We start from the raw sequence: 13027 nt of genomic DNA on the forward strand, positions 1-13027 counted from the left end.
TGTTGAACGCTAGAACGTGTCCAGAACACTACAATATGCACATTTATAATAAAGTCGAGATTACTCAGTAAAGGTATTTCTGTATCTGTTCAGGTGCACTTCATTACATTAATGTTATATCACACGAGTACATGAGGCCACATATGAATATATATTTTAGCCTAATCACACAAAAGGTAGAGCCAAAATTACGCTGCTCCACTATTACCGATGAAAATCAAGCCGGCTCAGGACCTCTTATTTGGTGGCAGTGTCATGTTAGTCTACACATCCAATTTCGATTTCAATTTGTGCGACTATTTAGCAGAGAAAGTGAGTAGTGGGCGGAGTAATTCCTGGACGACAAAGTGGCGATTCAGCTACAGCCCCAATGAAAGTCACAAGTCACAGAGGTGGGCGGGACTACAATCTTATAGGCGGATCCCGGTTAAGCGAAGTTCTGGTATAATGGGAAAGAATTCTGTTGTAAGAGGCGGAGCTATTATGTATTGGGCGGGGCTCTGCTGAGCTAACCGGTGCTTCGAATGGCTTCACTCATGGTCAGTGGGCGGGTGTCCTTCTATGACGTTCCCAGAGCCTGACAATAGAACACACGCCGCCACCTGGGTTGAGCCTCCTAGGGGCTGGTGCCGGAGCAGCGGGTGCCGGCGGGAGTATGCTGCCGAGGAGAGCCTGCCGGGGCGGAAGGGGGCTTGGCCGCGCTCGGCCTCTACCGGAGGAGCCCGTACCCAGGCGCCGATGGGTGGCTGAAACTGTCCAATGCCCAGCCCGTGTGCCCTGCAGAGGCGGCCCTCTGCTCCAAGGTTGCCCGACCGGCAGCAAGGGAGACGGGGGTACCACGAGCAGTGTGAGCAGCAGCAGCCTAGGGCCTTGCGATTCAGAGGAAGAAGAGACAAGGCGCCTCTTTCGCCTGCAACGTTTAATCGATACAGCACTGGGCCTGTCGGGCCGCCGGCTCCGCATCTGCAGCACCATCTTCTTCGGTAAGACAGAGGGGGACCGGAGGACGTTTTAGACTTCCATTGGGGGAGACAGCGACTAGACTGGGACGCTCCTCTCTTAAGATCTGAGCCAAACGACATGCAGGTCAAATCTTTTAAGCCTTGTGGAACATTAAACCTCTGCAACGGGCAGTAGCACCTCCCCAAAACACCAGCATGCCCTTTCCCGTCCAACTTCGGAGTAAATTTCAGGTCAGACATTCAACACATTGCTACAGAACAGATATGTTGTTAAATGTAGACGCCCAGGACACGCTCGCCTGCCCTAAACAAAGTTCCACCATACATGACATCAACACTCCTTTCGGTCACTTAAAGCGATTCCTCCCCTCTCCAGTTATCCAAGACATGCTTATATGTCACCTACACCATTTGTACTCATGTAGTACTTTCTCACACCCAACTACTGCCACGCTGGACTCCGAAATCCACCTCCAAAAATGGAGGAATGTAATAAGCTTCCAGTTCCTGCTAGGCACGGACCTTTCATGTTTTTTACTACTCCACAAGTCTGGTCATGTTGAATAGTAGCATCCCATCCAACTATTATGGACACAGACACCCTATCTAACCATGCAGGATTACAGTCTCCAAGCCAGAGACCGACATCTGTTTACACATGTAGTGCAATGCCACTTTCCAACCATCAAGGGTAGATGTACACTAACATTGCAGGACATGCACCGCTTCACATATGCACTCAAGTCTTACACACACCTCTACAGCACTGTGGGACAAACACTCACACTTTTGCTAAGTAGTTTTTGGATAAGTAGTGTTTGTGGAAAACTTGTCCGTGCTTGGTACATCCTCAATACATTTGGGATTGTGATGAAGAGGGTTACATTATCCCATTTCGTACATATACATATTGCAAGTTACTGAAGAGTTCCTTGACCACATAGTGGAACGAGGCTGAAGGCAGGGTTCCTTTATGTGGTCATGGAACTCCTAGGCGACTTGGTATATCCTTTTAATATACAGCAAGCAGTATTTTATTCCTTATAATACATGGTCGCACCATCACCCTACCACACCCAAAACACGAAATCTTTGGTGTTTTCCTGTTTCATATTCATTTCTGACAAGTAGAATAAAAGCAGAATATGTACTGCAAAATTAAACATTCCAAAAAGCAGTTAAGAATTTTTGTAAAAAGTTACTCAAATCAGTTTAATGTAACTGGTTAAAAAATGCTAGCTCAGATTGCTTAGAAACATTCAGAGATTTTATCTTTAATGAAATGACCTATAGTGTGGAACAAAATAAAGATGCAACCTAAACATCTCCTTTCCGCAGATCACTTTTACTATTTAGTAAAACGAATCCGAACAAGGAAATGCCAGTTCCTGTGCCTTGATTAAACTGTAGATGTAATTATGCTCTGTGACTTGCCTTTCACCCTGGCCGCTGGCTCTGTCAGCAGGCATTGCACCCCTCACAAGAGAACTGTAATAATTTATTTGAAAAATCTTAAAAATATTACCAGACCTGCAGTTCTAGTGACTTGAATTATCTACTTGCAATGCACTAGACCCACAAATTGGTCTCACACAAATTTTCTTCAAAACATTTGCAGCGCCACCAACCCCTAAACTGTGGCCTAACCGTATTACTAGCAAATGTTAATTTGTCACTAAAGTACCTCCCAAGAACTGTGTATCAGAGATGGTGGTCACTTGCAAGTATACTAGTATATTAAATATGCCAAAAAGCCCCCAAACTCTGAGCTCAGATGAGACGCACACACCTGTCCCCTCCCTCTGCAAGAGCAGTAGAAGCTCCCCCAAACACAATAGATATACCGCATATAGGAGCACGAACATCAATCACAGTGTGGAAGCAGAGTAACATTTCTCCCATTCTTAAAATGGGCACCACATGAAAGAGCAATACAAACAAACGCCAATAGCACCAATAATGATCTATTAACTTGAGTCACTCGGTGCTTGCGGCTGCCTCAAGTCTGGGTACACTTTACTGGACAGACCTATGAGCTGAGTCACTTTCTCTGACCTATAAGCAGAGTCCCTTTCACTGTTCTTGGAATTCTCAGCCAGTGAGCAAATCGCATGCTTTTGCCAATCAGGCCACTCATGATTCCGCTATGAATCCAAAGCCTTCCTACCCCCAATGGAATAGGTTTTCTCCTACCAGGCCTTGTGCTTTATTATGTTATGAGAAGCTTGTAAACTCATTATGTGGTCATGATACAAGGCAATGTGTTATGTTTCATTTACATTTGTGGTCAACGGTGTGATTGCACGGTGCATTACTTATGCGTGTCTCTTGCCTGTATACATTATTATATACTGTGAGATCGTATTCTTTCTCATTGTTACAACTTGTCCTAAGTTACCTCTTTCATATTTAAACCTTCATCCCGATCCATCAGTGTATGTGCAAGTTTTATTTTTTAATGCTGCTTTATTAAACGGCAAACCTTTGCTCTCTAATGAGGAAGAGGTGCCATCTGCATGACTGTATACCTCAGCTCCATTACAGCCAAAAGTTAAATCATCTAAACATAGTCTTTTTACCTGTAAAATGCACTGTATATAAACTATGCATTTACCATGAGGCCAATTAATCCTCTACACACCACAAATTGATTAACTTGGAGAATCCAAACATTGTACCATTTTCTTTAAAAGGCCTTTTCTCAGAGGGGCTCAGACGATGCACACGTTTCCAAATCCGCAATTATTCAAAAATATGAACCGTCAGCACTTTTTCCTATGGGGTTCCCTCTATTTAGTGGGAATGTAAATTAGAGTATGTATTTCCAATTTTAGATAGATGAGTCATGTGTCTTGTTTAATTGCTTCACATTTAAGAAGGTGTTTAAACAGTGTTTAAGTAGTTACATTTTGAAATACTCAAAATACGATTTTGGAAAGACCCTTTGATGTTCCGAATATGCAGGACAACCATTTTCCATTTAAAAAATAGAAGGGGAAAAAAATTGGGGACTTTCTCCTCTGTCCATTTGATAGACGGGGGTGTGTGCTACATTTTCAACATTCTTTAAGCTTGTGGTATTGAGAGACAGAATGTGAAAGTATGTCACACACACAAAGGGGCCGATTCCGATGTTGTTCAGAAAGCATTCAGACCAATCGGTTGCGGAGTGCTTCCGGAACGACTCGAATCAGGGGAGTCCGACCGAGCGATTTAGATGCATCCAGATGCTGCCGGATACGAGTCGGTCAAACTCCCATTGACTTCAATGGGAGCCTGTGTTCCGAACACAGGTTCCCATTGAAGAAAGGGGTGGCTGAGGAAATTTGTGCACCCTGTGGCAGGCACCCCATGGTGCCTGCCACACTGCATGGCCGGGGACAGGGTACTTATGGGTACCCTCACGTTCCCGATTCGGAGGGCCCTGTGTGAAGAGGGGCCACTATTGCCCCCCAAAGACCGATTCTGGTAGCAGATTTGTTCTGGAGTTACCGGATCTGCTGTCTCAATTGGTCATCGTACTCGCCCGCTCGGAAACCTAGTCGATAGAGCTGTACAATTCAGGTCTGAAAAAAGTGCCCTATCCGAATGCTTTTTGGAACCGATTCGGACAGCCATAACGTTTTCCAGGCATCAGTATCGGTCTTTGGGAAGTGCGTACGATTCGGTTGGAAACAAGGGTTCCGGATCTGATTCGACAAATCCGATTCAGAGCCCTTCCGAACGACATTGGAATCGACCCCAAAGTATCTCACACACACCATCACAATCTCACTTTCTATGAAAAAAGGCCTCTCATCTAAGAAAGTAAGGAGTCTGCCTTGTAATGCTTGAATTACAAACTTAAGTGACACAAATTTACAGTATTTCCCGCTGAGCAGGATAGAGAGGTGTATGTATTTTACAGTGATATACACTGTCTGGTAGCTAAACTCAAATCTGATTGGGCACAGTTGGAAGGTGCTGACTTGGGAATTATTTCTTGACTGAGCTGCCTTAGAAACAACACATGATACAAATTTCGGCCGTAGTATGCCTGTGTTGGTTCTTATTTTTACAAACCGGCTCCATGAAATGATGGTTGGTTTATTCAAGCCAGGTTCTTTTGTCCAGCATCGTTTTGTATACTTGAGCATATAGTTTCTATTTTTGCGATGCACTGTTTCTTTTTCCCCCCTTTACATTTTAGCCATGCTGAACAGCAGTCGTGCTGCTGTAAAACATGGCTAAAAAACATTGACAAAGCCAATACCTCTTGCACAGGGGAGACCCATTGGCTTTGCCAATGCTTGTTAATAACCTGTCCACGGACTCCTGACCGGCTAGCTTCTGTCTCACTTTTTGGGAATGCATTCATGAGGGCGGTAGAAAGGGTGCCATGTAGTTAAGGCAAAGAGTTGGTCCCCAAGTCCTCATTGTCAGGTGGTGAGATGCAGTCACAACTGAAGTGGAGTTCCTGCAAGCAGTCTTCGCCCCCAGTGCCACTGCACTTGCTGTATGTACCCTTGATAGTTAAGTCCCTGAAAAGCATTAGTGTACCTCATCCTCAATCTCTTAGTTTAACCACCATCAAGAGGTTGGCATCTGGCGTAGCTATGGTTCAGCGGGCCCTCATGCAATCAAAACATTTGACCCTACTGGTCACACGGGTGGGTATTAAAATAAACCAACATTTTTGTATATTGTCCCTCTAACACGCCGTGCCCCTGCCCTCTAAATGCATTGGTAAACCGGGGTTAATCCAACTACAGTGCTGTGGAACCAGAGACTGAGCCAAAGGCCCCTGTGCAAGCAAGGACATGTCCCACACCACCTGGTTTGCAGTGAAAGACTGTCATGTTTGGATGCGAAGGGCTGCTCACACACCAATGCACCAAGGTCATAGCCCCACTGCACCTGTTGCACCCGTTGCCAGAACAGTTTTTTAGCGCACCCAGATATTAGTGCACAATATGCCAGCGAGCCTCCCACCCCACCTCAGCCCATTTCTTTCCTGTCAATAATGATAACATTTTCATAAAATGAGTGTGGACTGAATGTCATGCAGGCTGCAAGAGCCCCTGCGGAGGTTCCCAATGGAGATGGCTACAGGTGAAAGCCACAGTATCAGCACCATCTACGGGGAAATGAACCATTGTCACATATGAGGACCTTCAAATGCCTTCATAATGAGCGCTGTACAAAAAACTATTGTGTTGTATAACACGTTCCTTCTGCTATAAGAATGTAGCCCACGTACACGCCACACTTGACCTTTGACTTGCCTCCTAATTCACTGATAGTATTGTCATCAGGTGGGTAGCAGGAATGTTTCTAAGTACATTAAAAAAAACACTCATTAGGTCTTGCCTACGCAGCGCGCATGCGCTATATAGGAGGGGACCTTTAGGAATCGATTCAGTTTTGGGGCAAAAACGTGCACACTTTGCATTGCTTTCAATGGCAACGCGTGCACGTTTTGCAATTGCCTTGCGGGAGCGAGCTTTGATACCATCTGTTTGTAATTAACTTGCAACCAGATGGTGCCCCTGCTCGCTCCCGCAAGGGAAACACTGTGTGCTCTCGGACGCACTACCCCCCCCCCCCCCCACCCCTTTCTCCCCCCCCCCCCCCCCCTCAGCTGCATTCCTCGCATCCCACGGCATTTTGCCTGCAGGAGCGAGCAGTGCCTCCTTGTTTACATAGACAGGGTCAGCTTGCCTGCATTACTGTGTAAATCATATGTGTTTTAATTAATCACCCAATAAATTATTAAACATGAACCTGCAGCTTTGTGGCCAAAAAACGGATCCTGGCACCTGAGCATTTTGATGAACATCTCTCTATCTCTCTATGATGGCTGCAGCGTCTACGTGGGATGCGGTGGACTAAGTGGCAGCCGGAGCCTGATAGCTCTGCTTGTCCTTTAAAAAAAAAAAAAAACAAGCATTGGCATACCTAATAGGTCTCCCCATTGAGGCCGACATGCCCACCCACATTACTACGCATCCCCTTCCTTTCTACCCTTAAAACCAAAACCGAAGGAAAAGGAAACTTACCACCTGAAATGGAAGGTGCACATGAAACTACTGGGACTGGGGAAGCAGTCCCACCCAGCAATAAACTGAACCCCCCCCCCCTCCCAAAACACATGAAACTAAAATATCATGCTGGATTCAAACTCTTGACATATTCCTCTAGGTAACGTGGCAGTTTGAGAATTCTGGCATGACATTCTTCCCCTGTACTCGAAGGAACACCATCCATACCTCCTTCTGGGGTTACAGTTTGGACTCCACTGCCCTCACCAACATCACCCTTGGCACCCAAACCTAGTCTTCCCACATCTCTCACAGACGACCTACTCCCACTTACATCACCTCCACCTTTCTCCATGGCACATCTCATACCACGAGTGGAATTTCCAATTAACTCCACTGGCGAGAGTAGAATAACCACACAATAAATACATTCTACAGAACCCTCGTAGGTGATGGCTCTTCCCGCTTAGAGGCCAACATGCCCACCCACCTTACTTCAAGCAGCAAATTCAATAAGGGAGGGAGGATGCCTGGAAAAGGGTCCCCATTGATTTCCTCCCTAATTAATGGGTTGGCACACAGGAAAGTGTACAAGAAATTAATTTTTTCTTAGATGACTTTAATCTTGCCACACCTGTTCATTGGATCAACCTGGGGTGGACAACCCCTGCCCCCCTCCCCCACCCTCTCAAAAAAAACTGTGCGTAGAGATAAGCACAGAGGTGTATATCCCACCTAGGGTTCATTACCCATATGACGCAACACACCCGTTTTTTTTTTTCTCAGTTTCTCTGATTTCCGTTTATATCTACTCAGTGGGAAACGACCCACATTGATCGCTACATGTTTACAATTTTATTCATATCTTAAAGTACGACACTACCGGTTTCAACATGTACCCCATTTGCACTCCATTGAAATTACATACTTTGCAATTAGCACTGTGTTTCGTTGGTACTTTGCTGAGCAACTCATTAGAGAGAGTGTTTTGCTGTTTGATACAAATATATATTGAATGTTAGTTTAGTTGTTGACTTTTTATCTCTGTGAACACATTTCACTTACTGAGCTGTAGCCAGGAAGGTTAAACGAAGCTTAATAATTAAACTAAGCAATGCCCATGATACGTTCTAGTACAAACATAAAGAGTGCAAAGGCCTAACCAGAGTGAAGGTTTTCATTTTGGGGTTGTGTGGACTTAACAAAAGCCGGCAATTTGAAGTACCTACTGAAGTAAAATGCCCGAAGCTTGGGGCATCAATGTGTCGGGTTAAAAAAAAAGATATATTGCTGTTTTGTGATAAAGAATTTATTTTATGTAACATAACGTGACATATGTGCAGGTTGAGTCTTCTGTGGACACAAACCCACTGGAAATAATTTTGTATCTTTGCTGGTGGGCTGGAAACTGTTCCGTATATTCAAATCTCAATGTTGTTGTCTTTTCTACTACTGACCACGCTTAATCCTTTCGGATTTTCTCATCCCTTTCCACCTTTCAGACATTTAAAATTTAAAAAAATATCACTGCTGCCTTACTGGGCCAATCGAAAAACTTTTTTTGAGATTCTAGTTGATTGTTGGAAATAGAAAGCTGTTTTACTTGGGCCTTATGCTCAAAAGGGACCCCAGAAGTAGACTTTTGTTAATTTTTTTGGCGTGTCATTCCAAAATCCTTGCTATTGTTCCATGTAGGCATTTGTTGATTTCTGGACTTGTTGCCATATAAATATTGTCTTAGTGCTGGAAGCGGCAAAATCAGCAAGACGCTTGGCTAAGTAAATTGTTACTCATCACTCTTTGGTCTATAAAGTAAGCTGTATTTGGAACATGCATTACTCCAATTGAAAAAAAGTGAAACGTTCTAGTAAAAACCTATCCACACTACAAGGCGTTTTATGTGCATCCTCAGGGAAAACGTGGAAAATGGAAAAACAAATTCCTGGCAAAAACGGTTTTAAAAATACACATTCTGGGCTGTGGAATGTTGTCAAATGTATTTAAAAAAGCTCTTGTCCAAGGAAGCCATGTTTCCCTGTACAAATAAAATTCCCAGCTTATAGCCATAAACAATTAAAAAATGTGACATACTTTACCCTATAATGATTTTAAAAAGTATTTGAAAATATTTCTTGGATAGCTCAATTTTCACTTACAAGAAATTGGCACTGTTAGACCTGACATCGTTAGCGTGGTTTCCCCTGTCTTTTTTTCCTCTGCTGCCTGGTATTTTTAGGTCTCGCCTGGCGAAAGCAGCGCATGCGCTGCTCTCGTCAGAGAGGACCTGTTGCAATAGATTTTCCCCGTGGTCTCATGTACACGCCTGCATGGACAAAGATGGCTGCTCTCGCCATCTGTCCAAAGCAGACAGCATGCGCGTGTCGATGGGACAGTGGACAGCCCGCCGCCATCTTTTTCACGCCGGCTTCCTTCAACTCTGGCTCCGGTGTGCTTTCACTTTAAACCGAGCACGCGCGACGGACCCAGAGTTGAAGGAAGCCGGCGCGCAATGTTTACAGCTGAGGGGAGCAGAGATTGCAGCGAGTTCCGTTGCTAGGACACGCTAGGACACCAAAATGTACTGCAAGCGTCATTTTTAAGATCCTCCAACCCCGGCAAGCTGCAGACTGAAAGCAGCCTTTTTATGAAACGTGCCAGCAACCGTGGGTGCTAACCGGGAGGTGCCTAAGGTTGATGCTCTGCTCCCCCAGTGCCGCAAGGCCTTGCTCCGTGTAGTAGGCGCTTCACACTCCATGTCTTCCAGTCCTGCTTCGGTGCCGTCGGGCTCATGAATATTTCAACGGAGCAGGCGCCGCTCTGGGTCTGCTGAGGAGAGGTCACGCACCTAGTGTGAGGGGCTGGCACCGCTGCTGGGGTGAGGGGCTGGCACCGCAGCTGCTGAAAAGCAAGGCAGATCTGCTATCGGGTGTGTCGCTGAGCACACCACCCCACTCCACTCGTACAACATCCCACCCGTGGTGACTCCCACTTCTATCCAGCCCTCTTGGCCTCGCCAATCCTCCCCATGCAGGAGCACAGCAGGATATCTGGGGCACAATGGACAGATGATATATTCTTTGTGGACAACAGGAATAAGACGGACCTCTCTTCCTCATACACGCTGGACATATATCCCCAAGAAGGTTTACCCAATAGCCCTCATATGTTCGTTGTCGCCATCAGGAGTGGAAGTCTAGCGTATCCATAGTTTCTTTTCTACCTGACCCTAAAGTGAGAAGACCCCTGTGACCTCCAGTGGATTGGTTTCCTCCCCCGATGAAATGCGTTGGCCATGCTCTCTTTGGAAACATGCAGTGAAAAGAAAATAATCTGCAGACGATGGAAGATCTACGAGCTGTTCTTCTATTTTAGTGTAACTTGTTTCTCTAGCCTCCTTTTTTTTTTTTTTTTTTTTTTTTTGTAAACAAAAAAAAATTAGTGGTATCTAATGTGGTGAATGTGCCGCTGGCCATTGAGGCGGGCAACGGGTTCTCTTCTGATTTAGTGACTACCCCATGAGATGCAGCTTTAAGCGTCCTGACTGCATTTTCTCTTGTTCGGCGCGTAAAGGATGCTTGGCTGAGCGTAAAACTGGCAGGGTGCATTGTGTCTGACTGCACTGTAACTACACGTGAGGCAGTGCGCATTGTGTCTGACTGCACTGTAACTACACGTGAGGCAGTGCACATTGTCTGTCTGCGCGGTAAATACATAGTGATCTGTGCACAGCGGTTGCTTGATGGATCCTTGTCTCAGAATTTAAAAGTTGCAGAGCGCATCGTTGCACTGTAGCTACTCGTGAAGCAGTGCGCATTGTGTTTGTCTATGCAGTAAATACGCATAGGGAGGTGTGCGCAGACGATGGTTGGCCTAGTGAGGGACCCCCTCCCTACCACCTGGGGTCTGGCTGTGCGCATTGCGTTTGGCTGCGTTGTAAGTACACGTGGAGTAGTACGCAGAGGATGGTTCGCCTAGTGAAAGAACCCTACCTTGGAGTGGGAATGTGACTGTGCACTATGCTTGGGGCTGTGTTAAGGATGGTTGGCAGAGTGATGCACTCTTCCGATGGGGGGTGCAGGGTGAGAGGTGCGGCTGCACACAATATGTTTGGCTGTGCTGTAAGTACACGTGGAGTAGTGCGCAGAGGATGGTTGCCCTAGTGATGGACCCCTCCCTCGGACGGAGGGGGGGGGGGATGAGGCTGTGCACTATGCTTGGCTACGGTGTAAGTGCGCATGGGGCTGTGTTACAGGATGCTTGGCTGAGTGATGGGCCCTTCTCTTCCAGCGGGGGTGTAGCTTTGCGCATTGTTTGGCAGCACGGTATACACAGGGAACAGTGCCTGGAGGATGCCAGTTGAGTGAGCGGTGGCTCCCGGGGGGCTCTGGAGGGGACACTCTGATAAACCTACCTCTCTGTGCACCTTGTATCTGGTAGCGCAATACGCACTTGGGGAGCTCTGCGCAGAGAGTGCTTGCCTGAGACGCCTGTCCCCGGAAGCCCTGGGACCTGCGTCTGAGTGAGCGGTGGCTCCCTGCGGAGCTGTAGAGGACGGAAGTTCATTTATAGCTTTCATTTCTTCCGCCGAAAACCGAAGCTCGCTTTTTTTCTGGATGATGTTCTCGGTAGCGGAATGCTCCTGAGAGCACGCGTTTGCTTATTATAGGTTATTTCTGACGTTTGATTATTTATAATTCGGAGTAATTTTCGCCTCTAGCGCAGCGGTGGAGGGGTTTGAGGTGCTATTCAACAGCTCATTATAGCTCCAAGCTCTGGAGCCGATGGTGCTATGTGTTACGAGCAGGTGGTGGCGTCTGCTGCTGTGACGCGCATCGAGGGGCACAGGGTATTGAATTGGAGCCTGCCCTGTGGGAGCTGGCACCCTTCGCCTGCCTCTGCCACCCTAGCGAGGGTGTAAGCTTCTGTGGGCAGCCTCCTGGCACCAGGGTATACTGTGGGATCGGTCGGCGGAGGGCGCTGTCTCAGCGAATTCTTAAATGTGAGGCCCGCGCACCTCAGCTGCGGATTAAAGACCGGCACAATATCAGAAGTGATGTGTTCCAGCTACTCTGTGGCTTCTAGGCGCATAGATAGGGACCACCCACCAACACAGATACTCACTCGGGTCGGTTCTGGGGTCAGAAGCCAGTTAGCTTGCAACAAGGGAGTCCCTTTACCTTATTCAGTTTCTCTCTTTCGCCTGTATGTGTGACCCTCAGGAACTCTGGGGCCCTCGCCCACCTGTATGCTAAGGATGTCCAACTCTATTTGAGGCTCACATCCCAGGACAGCATCACCCTTCTATCAGGAACCCTAAGTATTCAGTAATGGATGTCAAGTCACCACCTTACCATAAACCCTTCGAAAACGGAAGTCCTTCTTATAGCTTATCTATCTGCACAAGATTGGATGGAATCACCTCCCTGCCATGAAGAGCCAACTCTCCATGGTTCAGAAAGCAAAGTCCCTTGCCTTCACCCTCGACAGACGGTCCAACCTCTAAAGTCCTATCAGAGCCTTTGCCCAGAGCGGGGGTCCAACTAAAGCTGCTGGAATTAATCCAGCAGATCACCCCAGAACAGGACCCAAAATCAGTTGTACAGGCGCTGGTTCTTCCTAGACTTGGCTACGGGACCTGACTCTTACAAGCATCCCCAAAGTTCACTTAGGCCTGCTCAGAGCAGTTCTAAAGGTTGCTTCCCGCTTTGTTACCAGTGTCAAGAAGTTTGACCAAATCACTCCTTTCTGCCGCCCCTCCAGTGGCTGCCTGCAGGAGCGAGAGCTCAGTTTAAAACTGCCTGCACCACATACAAGGCACTGCCTGCTCTTCCCACGCATACCTGCATTACAAATTCCGGGCACAAAACCGGGTTCCTTACCTATTCCTGGACCCCACCTTTAAATGAGCGTGATTCATGAGCCAGTCCTACTTTGGAAGGCCCTCCCACCGGCCCTCCGTATGACCTTATGCCGTGCTACCTGCAAGCAGGTCTCACATTTTATTAAGTTAAAGCCATTTGCTTTGCTGTACAATACCATTAGCAA

General features: G+C 46.7%; 1 protein-coding gene across 1 annotated transcript in view; it reads left to right on the forward strand.

Moving 5' to 3' along the window:
* Positions 1–438: 438 nt before the first annotated feature.
* The window catches only part of DPY19L1 (dpy-19 like C-mannosyltransferase 1), a 519970-nt gene continuing 507381 nt past the window's right edge, over positions 439–13027 (forward strand). Inside the window, exon 1 of the mRNA XM_085607487.1 lies at positions 439–983. Within this exon, the coding sequence (XP_085463613.1) occupies positions 656–983 (328 nt within the window). The 5' untranslated portion in view covers positions 439–655. The remainder of the gene's footprint in view (positions 984–13027) is intronic.

This window comes from Triturus cristatus, chromosome 5_2 (genome assembly GCF_964204655.1).
Source record: "Triturus cristatus chromosome 5_2, aTriCri1.1, whole genome shotgun sequence".
Taxonomy (NCBI): Eukaryota; Metazoa; Chordata; class Amphibia; order Caudata; family Salamandridae; genus Triturus; species Triturus cristatus.